Source organism: Selaginella moellendorffii, unplaced genomic scaffold, assembly GCF_000143415.4.
Source record: "Selaginella moellendorffii unplaced genomic scaffold, v1.0 SELMOscaffold_79, whole genome shotgun sequence".
Classification (NCBI taxonomy): Eukaryota; Viridiplantae; Streptophyta; class Lycopodiopsida; order Selaginellales; family Selaginellaceae; genus Selaginella; species Selaginella moellendorffii.
In genome coordinates, this window is record NW_003314340.1 from 299,037 (window position 1) to 312,883 (window position 13,847).

At 48.8% G+C, this 13,847-nt stretch overlaps 3 protein-coding genes across 13 annotated transcripts; 1 reads left to right on the top strand and 2 right to left on the bottom strand.

Annotated features, from left to right (window-relative positions):
- The first annotated feature begins 871 nt into the window (after nt 1-871).
- LOC9656741 (receptor-like kinase TMK3) lies at nt 872-7,189 on the top strand. 4 transcript variants are annotated; one of them, XR_002990460.1, is made up of 7 exons: nt 872-991; nt 1,046-1,183; nt 1,466-2,034; nt 2,118-2,286; nt 2,340-5,430; nt 5,515-6,712; nt 7,024-7,189. XR_002990460.1 is itself a non-coding variant. In XM_024660924.1 (7 exons), the coding sequence occupies exons 6-7, from the start codon at nt 3,036-3,038 to the stop codon at nt 6,009-6,011; spliced, it is 2,892 nt and encodes a 963-aa protein (XP_024516692.1). In that variant the 5' UTR covers nt 872-991; nt 1,046-1,183; nt 1,466-2,034; nt 2,118-2,286; nt 2,340-2,459; nt 2,552-3,035; the 3' UTR covers nt 6,012-7,189. The 4 variants fall into 4 exon arrangements, 3 of the variants coding, with proteins under 3 accessions (XP_024516692.1, XP_024516694.1, XP_024516693.1); XM_024660924.1 differs by having other exon boundaries at nt 2,340-2,459; nt 2,552-5,430; nt 5,515-7,189; XM_024660926.1 differs by having other exon boundaries at nt 1,466-1,912; nt 1,986-2,034; nt 5,515-7,189.
- On the bottom strand, nt 6,754-9,497 carry LOC112341198 (F-box/kelch-repeat protein At5g15710-like). Of its 6 annotated transcripts, XM_024660934.1 has the most exons (5): nt 8,081-9,339; nt 8,003-8,024; nt 7,483-7,859; nt 7,203-7,430; nt 6,754-7,134 (listed from the first exon to the last, which is right to left on the bottom strand). In XM_024660934.1, exon 1 carries the CDS (start codon nt 9,318-9,320, stop codon nt 8,094-8,096), a length of 1,227 nt encoding a protein of 408 aa, XP_024516702.1. In that variant the 5' UTR covers nt 9,321-9,339; the 3' UTR covers nt 6,754-7,134; nt 7,203-7,430; nt 7,483-7,859; nt 8,003-8,024; nt 8,081-8,093. The 6 variants fall into 6 exon arrangements, with proteins under 6 accessions (XP_024516702.1, XP_024516703.1, XP_024516701.1 ...); XM_024660935.1 differs by lacking the exon at nt 8,003-8,024; XM_024660933.1 differs by having other exon boundaries at nt 8,003-9,339.
- Nucleotides 9,498-9,583: 86 nt separating this feature from the next.
- On the bottom strand, nt 9,584-11,926 carry LOC9662852 (protein Daple). 3 transcript variants are annotated; one of them, XM_024660927.1, is made up of 15 exons: nt 11,775-11,926; nt 11,680-11,724; nt 11,522-11,620; nt 11,343-11,453; nt 11,119-11,293; nt 11,015-11,071; nt 10,829-10,962; nt 10,720-10,779; nt 10,518-10,658; nt 10,355-10,472; nt 10,239-10,301; nt 10,093-10,190; nt 9,961-10,027; nt 9,814-9,908; nt 9,584-9,742 (listed from the first exon to the last, which is right to left on the bottom strand). In XM_024660927.1, exons 1-14 carry the CDS (start codon nt 11,901-11,903, stop codon nt 9,832-9,834), a joined length of 1,374 nt encoding a protein of 457 aa, XP_024516695.1. In that variant the 5' UTR covers nt 11,904-11,926; the 3' UTR covers nt 9,584-9,742; nt 9,814-9,831. The 3 variants fall into 3 exon arrangements, with proteins under 3 accessions (XP_024516695.1, XP_024516696.1, XP_024516697.1); XM_024660928.1 differs by having other exon boundaries at nt 9,584-9,760; XM_024660929.1 differs by lacking the exons at nt 9,584-9,742; nt 9,814-9,908 and having other exon boundaries at nt 10,355-10,465.
- Nucleotides 11,927-13,847: the final 1,921 nt, after the last annotated feature.

Here is a 13,847-nt window from a genome sequence, read left to right on the forward strand (position 1 = left end):
CCGCTACCTCTTTCAGCCCTTAACCTTGGCCGCAGCATCGCCCAGGAAGCAGCTCCTGGGTGTTGCTTCACCGTGCCAGGATGTTGATCATGCAGCTGGGGAGTTGATTGCCCCGGCAAAATAGCCGCCCGCAATCGACGTCAAGCTGCAGCATACAGCACGCGTATCACCGCCATGGCTCAGTGCCGCAAGCATGCGTCGGCGGCCACGTCCTTGAGTAGCATCTCGTAGAAGAGCGCATCAAAGAACACCCTGGCGTGATCAATGTGGCCGGCTGGAGATCGTGGCGGCGGCAGTGAGGGTGATCCCAGGAGGAGATCCAAGCTCTCAAAGCTCTAGCATTGTGTTCCACTTCTCGGGACACTTCCCGGGCATTGTTGAGGAAGATCTCACAGGCAGCGGCGGTGTCTCTCACTTTTGCAAGCAGCAGCGATGTCCACAACAGGATGCTCCACTGCAGTATCTTGCGGAAGATAGTCACTAGTGTCACCGGAGTTGCCATAGCTGCTCGCCATCGTGTTCACGCCGCCATGCTCCATATCTCTGGGTGGACAGATCTTCAAAAAGAGACTCTAGAGCGGCTAGGACTGTGTTGCAGGGCACGGAGTCGCTAACTTAGAGAACAAATCCTCCAAGGCCTCTATGCGACATATGTTTGCGAGCAGGCATTCCACCAGTTTTCTCTTATCATGGTGTTTCCAAGAAACGAGACTTTTGTAGGGCATCATATAGAAAAGCTCTTGAGCTGTGAGTATTTGCCTGCACCTGGCATATGCTAGGAGAAGAATGTTAACACAAGATTACATTCCACTGTAGAGACGCGTTAAACATTTCTTGAAGAAGGTTTAGGGTTGTTAAAAAGAATCCAGTTAGGGTTTAGGGTTTAGGTCCAGCCGCGATGGAGGCCATGGAGACCCTCCAGCGGGATCTCAATGACGCGCTCACGGAGGCGATGGGCGAGGTGAATGAGTACGTCTTCTTCACGCTCCAGGTGCGGCTTGCCGGATTTCTACGATTTGATCCTCGTTTTCTTCTATATTCGCAGAGAAATTTCTACAAATGTGCCTACCGCTGCTTCGACGAGCACACGACGGTGTCCCGGATTGAGCCGTGCGTGCAGCAATGCGGCGCTCCCCCGCAGAGAGCGCAGAACATAATCTCCAACGAGCTCTCGAGCTTCCAGGTATGGGTTTTCTTTTGTCTTTTTTTTTTGTTCTCTTTGGTTTTTCTTTGGGGATTCCTTTATCTTTTTGCCTGTTATTGGCGTTCGCAAGAGTTCTCCTTGTGCTTGCGTCTCATTCCAGGCATACAACGATTGCAAAAGCCATTCGAATTTTTTTTTTGGTGAGGCTAGATGTGCCTCATTTACATCGTTGGTTCTTTCACACTTTTGGATTTGTTCGCGTTCTCGAAAGTTTTCTTTTCCCACTAGTCTCTCACACTTTTGTTTGCTTCTCCTGTGCAGGAACGGATCCAGCGAAGTGTACTGGTTTGCAGGGACAAATTTGACGAGCAGCGAGACATTGCGGCTCTCACGGAAGATGAACTCGCCAGGAATGCAAAAGACTGCGTCGAGAGAGCTGTCAAAGGACACATCGCCGGGATCCCAAAATTGATGGCCAGAATAAAGTCCCAGATCACCGTCAAGGAGGACTGAAAATCTGTGGAGCAATTTTGTAGTAAGATCTTTTTTTTCTTCTTCCATCTTTTCCTTTTGTTGTTTTATTCTTTTGCTCTCGCCGTTCTTGTGTCTTTGTTCCCTTGGCACACATCGAAGGTTGGCCTGGTAACTTACTGCCATTTCAGCTCAAAAGTTGTGCTAGATCGACCGCTGCCTGGGAGAGAACTGTGCAGCGGCCTAGAGAAACAGTGGCTGCTCCACTCTCGATCCAAGCAACACACTGTTTCGAGTGTGAGTGGGTTTGCTCTCGATTCAAACTCTCTTGTCTCTCTTGTTTCGACTGTATTGTGTAAGCTTTTTCCAGGTGTGTTCCATAGCGTTCATCGTCCCTTCCGAATGAGACCACCAAACAGGTACGCGGAGTTTTCTAGCATCTGGTACAGTGCTGCCGCTCCTCCGTTGGTGCCTTACGATGACTCATTGTGCGTCCTTGCAGGCTAGACAGTTCTTCTCGTCGCATAGCTATCGATTCCTCTCCACGAGAAAAGTTTCTTACTTGTGGAGTGGAGTGAAGATAAAAAGCCGCAGCCAGCGAGCCATCCAGCGCGAGTTTTAATGCCTGGTGACGAAGGAAGAGTTTTCACGGCATTGGGGGTATGAAAAAAGTATGGAAGAAGCAAGCAAAAGAGAAAAATCTTACTAGTGGTTCTCTGCGCAGGAAAGAAATGGATCTTAAACATTGAAGATAGTCTCGCAGCTTTTGCTTGAAGAAACAGTTTTTGGCTGGCCACGAATCTCTGGGTTGGGCGATCCATGATTTCAAACCAAAGTGGTAGAGGTAGGCTATTGCAGTTCTTCCTTTTTGTCTACCTCTTTGTGTCAAGTCTAGCAACAGTGATTCGAGTGATTTCTTTTGTTTCTCAAATCCAGGGACGCTTAAAGTTAAAAGCCAAGGATTGATCAAATCAGAGTGACAAAGTCTCGCCAAGTTTGTTTCGTCGTTAAGTTCGTTGGACAACAAAAATGAATGATGCCATTTTATTCGCAAGAGGGACGATCATTATCGAGTGAAACCATATCAACGTTTTAATCGACCGAAGGTTACAAGGCGTGGTCCAGGCCTGGGCGACGTGGCGGCACGTCCCAGGCTCGGCAAGCCACCGAAGCTGGTGACGGAATCTTCTTTTATGCTCTGTTTGCTCAAACCGAGCCAAACAGAGGGTTCCAGGCGAAAGAAATTTGTCCTGGGACAGGCCATTCTTTTTGGGAGGAAGAAAAATTGGAAGGGAAGCTAGGGCATGAGAATCCGGAGCTGCGATCCACGGGAGATGCGCGGCGCCAGGGCTCGGGTGTGGCGCTGCCGGGGCACCAAGATCTGTGCGCGCGGCTCGTCCAGGTTCTGCTCGATTCTTGGATGAGGGGCAAGAATGCGGGCTCCTCGCCTCGCGGATCGCCGGCGCTGGGAATTCTCACAGCCATGAGCATCGGGATCGGCCGATGGATCGTTCTTGGCGTCGTGATCATCGCCGGTGCCGCCGCGGCTGTCGATCCGACCGAGAGGGCGGTTCTTGATGCGATGATCCAGGGATTGACCAACGGGGCATTGCTCGGCTGGGGGAGCGGCGATCCGTGCTCGTGGAAGCACATCCAATGCCGGGGCCAGTCTATCATCGGAATTGCGGTGGAATCCCTGGGGCTGGTCGGGACTCTCCCCGGAAATCTCAACAAGCTCGCCAATCTCGAGTACCTCGGCCTCCAGTTCAATGGATTCCACGGCGCGCTGCCCAGCCTCAGCGGCCTCAAGAATCTCCGCAAGGTCTACCTCAACAGCAACAACTTCGCGACCATCCCAGGAGATTTCTTCCGCGGCCTCGACAGCCTCATGGTCATCTACCTCGATCACAACAATCTCAATGGCACCGCGGGATGGCAGCTCCCCGACGACGTCCAATTCTCCACCAAGCTCGTCAATCTGTCGCTGACGAACACCAGCCTGGGCGGGCCGATCCCGGAGTTCCTGGGCACCATGGCCAGCCTCAAGGTCCTCAATCTCGCGTATAACTCCCTCACCGGTGGGCTTCCCGCGAGCTTCAAGGACTCGGCGATGACGCAGCTGGAAGTGAACAACATGGCGCTGGGCGGATCGATCGACGTGGTTGGAGGGATGACGAGCCTCGCGCAGCTGTGGCTACAAGGGAACCAATTCACTGGGACGATCCCGGTGGGTCTGAGCAACGCGGTGGCTATGGCGGATCTCCGGCTCAACGACAACAAGCTCAAGGGGGTGGTGCCGAATTTCACAGCGCTGGCACTCTCGCATTTCAGCGTGACCAACAACAATCTCATGGGGCCGATCCCACTGCTCAGGGCCACCAACACGGATGGTTTCGGTGGCAACAAGTTCTGCCAGAGCGAGGCTGGGAAGGCGTGTAGTGCCGAGGTGACCGCGCTGCTGGGATTTCTAGGTGGCATTGGTTTTCCAGACTCGATCATCGCGGACTGGTCGGGGACGGATCCCTGCGCCGTGACCTGGGTGGTGTGCGATGGGACTGCGGTGATCGGGTTGAAGCTCGAGAGGAACCAGCTCGCTGGGACGCTGTCTCCCGCGGTGGCGGGGCTGGCGGATCTCAGGTTTGTGATGCTCAGCAACAACAATCTCTCGGGTTCCATCCCTCCGGAGTTTGCAACGATGAAGTCTTTGAAGACGCTGGATTTGAGGAACAACAGCTTGTCCGGCCCGATGGTGAAGTTCTCCGGGGTGACAGTGCTCGTGGATGGGAATCCTCTGCTCAACAGTCCTCCTGGATCGGCTCCAGTTCCTCCATCCTCGTCTCCAGCTGCTCCAGCTGCTCCGGCTGGATCGGCACCGGCCACAACACCATCGCCACCATCACCGCCTGGAACGCCTCCACCTCCGGGTACGCAAGATGACAGTGGGAATCGCACTAACAGCCCTCAAGCATCTTCCAAGTTCCCCATAGTGGCGGTGGCTGTTCCTATTGCTGGGGCCGTGTCGCTGGCGCTGGTGGCGGGAGTTTTTATATTCTTCCTCTGCTGTCGACACAAGGGGAAGCATCAGGCCTCGAGGAGCTCCAGTAGTGGGATGCTGGTTCATCCCCGGAACTCCAATTCTGATCCAGATATGGTGAAGGTCAGTGTCACAAGGACAGCGGAGCCGAATGGTGGAGGAAACCACAGCGGGCCCAGTGGTGACGTTCATGTAGTGGAGGCAGGAAATCTAGTGATCTCCATCCAAGTCCTACGTGACGCCACGAAGAACTTCAGCCGGGACACGATCCTCGGCCGTGGTGGGTTCGGTGTTGTTTACAAGGGGGTGCTGGACGATGGCACCAGCATCGCGGTGAAGAGGATGGAGGCCTCCACGGTGGTGAGCAGCAAGGGGCTGAGCGAGTTCCACGCGGAGATCGCGGTGCTGACCAAAGTGAGGCACCGGCATTTGGTGGCGCTGCTCGGCTACTGCATCGAGGGGAATGAGAAGCTGCTGGTGTACGAGTACTTGCCGAACGGGACGCTGGCGCAGCACCTGTTTGAGCGGGGAGCTAAACCGCTGGACTGGAAGAGGAGGCTGGTGATAGCGCTGGACGTGGCGAGGGGGATGGAGTATTTGCACGAGCTGGCACACATGAGCTTCATCCACAGGGACCTGAAGCCGTCCAATATCTTGCTCGACGATGATTATCGTGCCAAGGTGTCAGACTTTGGACTGGTGAAGCTTGCTCCCGAAGGCAAATACTCGATCGAGACAAGGCTGGCGGGCACGTTTGGGTACTTGGCTCCAGAGTACGCAGGTAAATGAGTTTTTTTTTTTCTTCCTCCTTTTCTCTGGTTCGCATGTTTCCTGGAAGACTTATGGTGGTGTGTGTGTTTGACAGTGACGGGGAGAGTTACAACCAAGGCGGACGTGTTCAGCTTTGGAGTTGTCCTCATGGAGCTGATCACGGGGCGGCGAGCGCTGGACGAGAGCCAATCCGAGGAGAACATGCACCTTGTGACGTGGTTCCGGCGTACGCACCAGGGCAGAGAATCCTTCGCGAGGATGATAGATACAGCGCTGCTAGAAGGCACCGAGGACAAAGTGGAGGGCATTTACACGGTGGCCGAGCTCGCCAAGCACTGCACGGCGAGGGAGCCGTACAACCGGCCGGACATGGGGCATGCGGTGAGCGTGCTGGCGCCGCTGGTGGAGCAGTGGAAGCCGACGGCGTCGGACGGGGAGGAGACCAAAGGGATCGATCTCAACGTGACGCTCCCGCAAGCGCTCAAGCAGTGGCAGGCCTCGGACGACTCCAACTTGGACGATAGCCAGGCCAGCCTCCCGACCAGGCCCGTCGGCTTCGCGGACTCGTTCACGTCCTCGGACGCCAGGTGATCGTGTTCCTCCGGCCACTGACGATGGTGGTGGTGTCTCTTTTACGTCCAGGAGTAGCAGAAGGTCGATCTTACAGTAATGTGATTGATCATACGGGGATGGATGGGTGGAAAAAACTCTTCTTCTACACGCAGCTGCGAGCGTCGCCTCGGTCGGGTCATGCTGGAGGCATGTAAATAAATGGGAGGAGAAAGGCTAGGATACAGGTGGTGGGAAAGATTATATAGGAGACGCGTCAAACATGGGTGGCGACTTGTGATTTGGACGGTCGACAAGCAGGAGGAGCAGCAGCAGCAGACAGGGTGGTGGGAGGTTGGATTATCTTCCGGAAAGTGGACAGGGAAAGCGAGAAAGCCAGGCACTAAATAAACTGGAAGATCTCTGGGCTTGGACAGGAGAAGGAAGGATTAAGAAGCTTTTCTTCTCCTCCTCTTCTCGGGAAAAGGAACAGGGACGATCAAGCGGTACTTATCGACGAGGCAGTGAGGCAGTGAAGCAGTGGCGATGGAGCAGCGATCTCTTGGCTGGCTTGGCAGCGAGTCGAGTTTAGGAAGAACACAGCTTGGAACTTTCAAGGCAGCCATGCAGGGCATGTGAGAAGCTTGGCGGCTTTCACGAATGGACTGGGAAGAGACTGGGGTGTGGAGGCGTAGCAGTCGGGATTCACGGAGACCGCCATGGATTTTCTCGTCCAAGCTCGTGTACGTCTTCTTTCTCTCTCTCTCTCTCTCTCTCTCTGTGGTTTTTTTTTTTTCACTTTCTAGTAGGCGTGCCTGTCTTGTAGTGTTGCTGCTGCTGCTGCTGCTACTGCCACTCTGGAGTGCTCCGCTTTTGTTGGAGCGCCCAAGTGATTGGAATGATCACGGCAGTGCGTTCTATCATCCTCTCTCGTGTTTAGTCTCTCTCTCCCAAACGATGGAAAAGAAACGATTTTTTAGTCGTCTTCATCCTTGTTCTTCGCTCGGCGCTTAGTTTTTCTCCCTGGCATTCGTTCTAAGTATGTACTTTACAGGCAAAGCGCGAGAGAGAAATAAAAGAGAAAGCTTACTTCCATCCAAGCGTCTCTTGCTTGCTTTGTTGGTACAGCTATCTGGGACCCTTTTGTTTGTGAGATTCTTTCGTCCTGGAAGGAAAACAAAAAAGCTGGTCAATACCATAGGCAAGGAATTTAAAGCTTTCATGGCTGGATACCTGTCTGCTTCACATTTGGAGGGTGCTCGCTCCCTCTCGCTGCCTCGCTCCCTCGCTCCCTCGCTCGCTGTTAAAACTGGATTCTCTCTTCCACTTTACCATTGAAAGCTCGTGGCTTGAAAGCTTGCGGCTTGTCTTGATTCATCTGGTGTTTTCTTCGCTTAGTTTTTTGATCGATCGCTATTCTGGAACGAGCACCGTCGCAACAGCACCGCCACCGTCACTGTTCTGCAAGGACCAAAGTTTTTAAATGATAGAATGGACGACAAAGAACACTTACACGAGAGAAAAAGAAGATTTTGGGGTCCTGTGGGAAGAAAGCGAGGCCTGGTTGGTGGTGTGCGCTTTGTTGATTTCGGTGGTCCTGCCCCTGCTGCTGATTGAGCGATCCATCCATCCCACGAAAGAAAAATGGAAAAGAAGCGCAGCGTCGGTGCTTGTCATTCTTTTCTTCGTCTGGTTTCTGTGCAGTGTGTGTCTGATTGTCATCGGAATCGCGTCAACTTCGAGCGAGATCCCAGCGTGCGCTGATTCTTTATCTTATCTGCGTCATCCTGCTTTCGGCCAATGCGATGGCTGTGCCGAGTTGAAACAAGATCCTCTAGCCGGCTTTTCTTCGTTTCTATAGTTTCGAGCTCGAATATATACCAGGGTTTCCTGAAAGAAACAATGAAACTTCATGAGAACTAAAGAACTTCGAAAGGAATAGTCTAAACTGGCTTTTCTTTGTATAGTTTGGAGCTCGAATATGGAAACAATGAAACTTCTATAGAACTTCGAAAGGAATAGTCTAAACATACCAGTCGATGTGGAAGACTTTCCCTGACGAAACCACACGTTAAACATCATAAAGCCCATGAGAGCCATGGAAGACTTACAAGTCGAGAAGGGCTATACGGTAGAATCCAGCCGAGGGTCAAACCAGAGCCCCTTGAGCGGGATCACGACGCCGAGGTTCCGCTTGGGCTTCCCGAAAATCCAGTTCGACATCATTCTCTGGCGGGGGAACTCTGGAAGCCGGTGCCAGGAGTCTTGAATGGCGTCGTACACGCTCACTACAGAGCCGTGGTTAGTGAAATAAACCAGCTTCTGACTACCTGTGCAGTAGACCGCCCTGGACGTGAAGGATCCCACGAACAGAGTCGTATGCTCCAGAGTCCCGGCCACATTCTTCCACTCTCGAGCTCCCAGATCCAACTCGTGAATCCCGACGCTCGCTTTAATAGCCGGCTTTAAAGCCTTGTCCACGAGACTTGGAGCAGCGGCAGCAGCCAAGGTGGTGGAGTTGTCTGCGAAGCTTGAAATGATCTTCTCCACCAGGAGCAGCTTTCCTCCATGATCAACCAGGTAAGGCATTTGCACGAGATCCTGGCCTCGGAACGCGCTCGGCATGGGAATACCAAGGTCGCTCCACTCATCCTGTTCGAAGTGGTAGCACTGGATATACTGCCATTCGCGAGTCACGCACTTGTTGAGGCAGTAGAGAACACCCCCGCAGAAGGCCGCATCGACGATGTTTAGTAGCTGCGGGTGAGAAGCCATAGCTGCTGCTTCTCGCCAGGAATCGTCGCCTTTGCGGTACAAGAGAGCTCCACACTTCACGTCGTCCTGGACGAAGGCTATCACCAGGTACGTATCCTCGGCCTTGTCGACACGCATAGCCACCTGTTTGATGCTGCCTGGGAAGCGAGGAAGAGCTCTCCACACCTTGGTGATCGGGTTGCAAACGTAGAGAGAGTTGGCCTGGACGCTGTCCTGGCAGAAGCACAGCAAGCCTCCAGCGGCAGCAGCGCAGCGCCCAGGTGGAAGGAAAGTAAAGTCGAGAGTGTACCATCTGCTGGAGCTAGGATCGAAAGCCCACCCCTGCTCGTGCCTGAAGCCGTGGAATCCCAAGTACCACGGTGCGCGGGACGGAAGATCCGAGCACAGCTTGAGGAAAGGAGGTGATCGAATTGTAGCTTCCCACTTCTTGCAGACGGTACGAACCTGGAGTAAATTCGGAAGTGGTAGCCTCGCGAGAATTATGCGAGTCATGTCTTCGGGGAGCTGCGACCACACACTGTCGTCCAGAAGTGATCCTGAGCTGCTGCTCTTCATATCCCTGGCTTGAGAATCCATATGATTCTTTCCTGCTACTGCGAGAAACCAAGTTCCCAGTGAGAGCCACTAGCTGACTAGAAAAAAATGATTACTACCTTGCAATGATGCCAACTGCGATCCAGAAAAGAGTGCTTGTCACATTCTTCGTAATTCTTGGGACCGCTGACAAAGAAAAGGCTGGATGATTAGCGGCAGGACCACGAGAGGAGCTCAGATGATGAGACGGCATCCTAATGGAGGACCACCATCCAGAGCTGGGAATTAACCCAGAACATAACAACTTCGAGCGGAAACCATCGATTAAAACGAAAATTTCAAGAAAACGCAGCTCAGCTCCCACCTTTTGAACAAATGTTTTTGCTTACAAGTTGTTCTTCCTTGCTTCTGTGCTTCACTGCATTGCATTTCCATTGCAGAGGAGGACACGTGGGCAAAGATGTCTACGAAAAGCGATAAATCTGTGAACCCAACCAAAAGAAAAAAAGAAAAATTGTACGAGGCTTAGGCCTACCTTGGGAGACAAAGTGTTTCACAGCGGCTGGCTTTCAATGCCGGATAGCTTCATCTTCTTTACTGGACTATTTTGGCAACTCGTACACGTGTACGCTGCAGTGATTCTCGTAAGGAGACATACGACAAGCTTAGCCATCATTCATACCTGACGATGATTCTTCCCATGAAACATATGCGGCATGGAATTGGTTATTGCAGCTCACGCACTCCAGCTGAAGATAAAAAAAAACATAGAAAACTGTGAAGCATTTATACAGCATGCGATCAAAGGCGTTACCATAGAAGAATCAGGCGGCCGGCCGCAAGTGCATGACGTTAATCCACCTTCTTCTTTCTCTGCACATTGCTGAAGATGTTCTTCACGGGTGCCAACATCTGCAGGATCATGGGTTTGGAAAGGCATTGATAAAAATAAAGTCTTACCATTGGTGAGAGTAGCGTCTTCTTTATCTGAGCTACAACCAACGACGATTGGCTCTTTGATTTCTGCACAGAAACGTCAATGTTGAGAGCAACATACTAAATAGATCGATACGTGCCTTCAACACGCGCTGGTGATTTGTCTTGAATTTGTGCTTCTGCTGCTGCCTCGTGATTCTCTTCAAGATCCAGATCTCCCTGTCTAAGTTCTTGTGAGCTTGGCAAGTGCCCTTCACACTAAACAATCGTTAAAACTCAATCTTCAAAGTAGCACTCTCATACCATTTTACTTTTCTCTCTGAGCAAGTGTTGGTAATCGAGAACTTTCTCACGTAATATTTTTGAAGACGAATCTTGCTCAGCCGCAGCTTCTTGAAATCTTTTCACAACAGCCTTCAGGCTTTCTATCTCGCCAATTAAACCCTGCCAAACAAAATAAAAAAGCAAGCTCAAGCTCCTCAAGGAATGGACTAATAAAACAAACCTGTTTATCCATAGTAAGGACCGAGATAGTGCGGTCTTTCGCTTCCGACGATTTCTGGATGTTCGTTCGTCAAGGAAATTTGATCTGGATAACCAGTACATGCGGATATTATGGTTAGCTTCTCTTGGATGCTCGAGTCGTTTCTTGTATCGAGCATATGTCTTAACGCGATGATTTCCTTTTCCTTTTTAGAGCATGAAACGTTTTTGTTTCGTAGCTCGCACTCCAGTAATCGTGCTTTATCTGAGATGTCAAAGTCACAACCGAGAACGCACAAAAAAAAGCTTAAACTTACCAAGGAGCTTTTGCTCGATATCGACCAGCCATGCCACCTGTTGCTGAAGCTCGGCAACTGCAAGACATTCTCGTAAACAAGATGAAAACGAACTACAAAATTACCCATATCTGCTCTGGAAGCCACGATTTGACGGGTTTCATCTAAGGTTCTCTTCACAGACGAGGCTTCTTGTTCTACAGCCTCAAACAGCATCGTGTTCCTGCTTAGCTTTTCCATGGCGACCGATAAATGGCTGGAAGTATTCTTTAGCTTCTGTTCCAGCTCGTAATTGGCTATCTGCGAAAAAACGTAACGTGAAAGTTTGAAAAGATTAGAGATTTTCTACCTTAAGTTCCTCCATCACTGTGTTTCTGGAATCTAGAACAGCCTTCAATTGCATCTTCGAGCTTGCCACATTTTTCTCCATGGCAGACATTTCAAGCTCCATAATCTTAATCTGTCAAAAGAAAAAAAAAGCAGCAAGCCCTCACCAGCTAGCGAAAAAAAAAAAAGAAAACCACTCACGGCATTTTCCAGCTTCTGCCGAGCTTCGGTAGCTTCCGTGATTTGGGCTTGCAGCGATGCCTTTTCTTTGTCTTGATCGGCCTCCTTTGATCTCAGCTTCTGGCAAACAAACAAGGAAGAAAGATTTGGAAAGAAAGAAATCCTATCCAAGAACTTGCCTGAACCGAAACCTCCGCCTCCATTCGAGCTGAGCATTCCTTGGACTGCGAAAGGATCGACAAACTGAGAAGAGGAGCAGACGTGCTAGCCTTACTTTGAGCGCCCGGACCTCCGTGAGCAAATTCTGGAACCTATACTTGAACTTAGAGAAGGTGATACCAGCGCCGCCATCGCCATCGCTCTCCAGCGTGTCCTTCCGCTGCGGACTACACAGAGCCGCCATGCCCAAAAACCCTACACTCTCGAGTGGCGGGAATGAACCAAATCTAACGGTTGTGATTTACTCGTCGTTAAATTGAATAGAAAAGGATGAGAAATCAAAGTTCTCCAAACCGATAATGAGCCAAAGCACAACGTTGGCCTGATTTTAGAAAAGCACGTCAACACTGTCACTGCCAGAAGTGAGAAAGAATTAACCATGATCATGGATCTGAGACTTGGTCCACATCTATAGTAGAAGTTATTCATTAAAATCCTCCTCATTTGACGACTAGGCATTTGCAAAGAGTCATGTTTTGCATGCCAATTTGGGCCTGGCTGTTGTTTCTGGACCTCATATTAGGTAAGTGAGGTTAATGTTTGATTCTCTATAAAATTTAGTTAGAAATGTTTGTAACTAAGCATATTTAAAATGTAAGCACTACTTTGCCTACATTGCTAAATTTTTTGCAATGTAGTTGAAGTGGTGGCATCACCTTTTGAGCTTTCTGAATGATGGTTTAGATGTGGCAGCATGGAAGGGATAGCCATTTTAGTGGTGCTGGTGTTGGCATCATTATCAATACCAATTGCTTAGAGAACACTTGAAGCAGCCTTGGTTGTTGATATTAGCAAATGCCCTTGCCTAAGTTAATTGAGAAATGGGTTATCATATGTGTATTTGTACCAAATAAACATAAAATAGAAACTCTTAAATGTTTCTTATTAAGCATACTCGGCTTATGATGAAAAACTCACATGGTAGCTTGTACTTGTTAGTGTTGGGTATGTAAATCAAGTATGGTTGACTAACTTGAGACATAGTTTAGCTCCTTGTTAAGCATTGTTCTAAACTTAAGTTCCATACCATACTAGCTAGTGGAGTATTTATATTCTCTCATTAGAACAATATGTTGAACTAACATTAGACTCCATTTGGCTCACATGGTATTAAGATGTTATATACTTTAGAATTGTTCCAATATCACTCTATGTTGTCTCTTTACTTTTTGGTTAAATACTTTGGAGTTATTCCATGCTACATATTTACCTTTATCCCATCATTCAGTGGAAAATTTCATTCCCTGTCTTGCCCTTGAAAATCACTATAGGGTAAAAGATGTGGTTTGATTTTAATTGGTTAGTAGCTACTTAAAATATAATATACTCTTGAATAAGGTATATTCCTACTCTTAAATTTGAAATCATACACGTAGGCATTTATAAATACATTTTTCATCTTATAAAGCATCTATAAACACAGATAAAGGGATCCACTATAGAACTGTAGTACAAGTGGATCACTAGTTTCTTCATTTAGAATTATATAATAGAAAGATTGTAAATTTAGTGTGAAAATGAAGGTGTTAATTCCCTTTTGGTTTAATAAATCAACAGTCAATGAGAATATTGACATTTCTAATGTGTGTGAGGGGGATGAAATTTGCATATATTATTACCATAGATCCTTGGAATAATTAAAACTTTACCTTGATGCCAGATATAGTGAGATAAAATTTTTTATCAAACAATTACTTTTTTTCCAGTTGGTTTAAAAGAGAAAGATAAAATGCATTATAATGAATTCTATATAACCTAGTACTCAAACCTAGCCCTAAGTATTCTAAAACCTTCAATCGATTAAAAAAACATGTGCACTTTTATTCATGGGCCTTTTCCCTCTATATTTAAACTTTTATAGATTGTTTCTTAAGTCATTTCTTTTATTGCTTACATTTTATACATATTATCTATAGAAGATGCCACAATCACTATGAGTTATGTTTCGATTGAAATCCTATAGCTCTAATGAGTTAGTGTGACCTTTAAATGTTGAAGAGGTTGGAGAAGAAAGTCAAATTATTGCAAAACCCATCACTATTAGTTGTTGTATATGAGTATTGTGGATCTTGAGAAAGGCTTTCAGAATGTCTAGAGAAGGTGTCATGGCTAAAAACAAGTTCTAAAT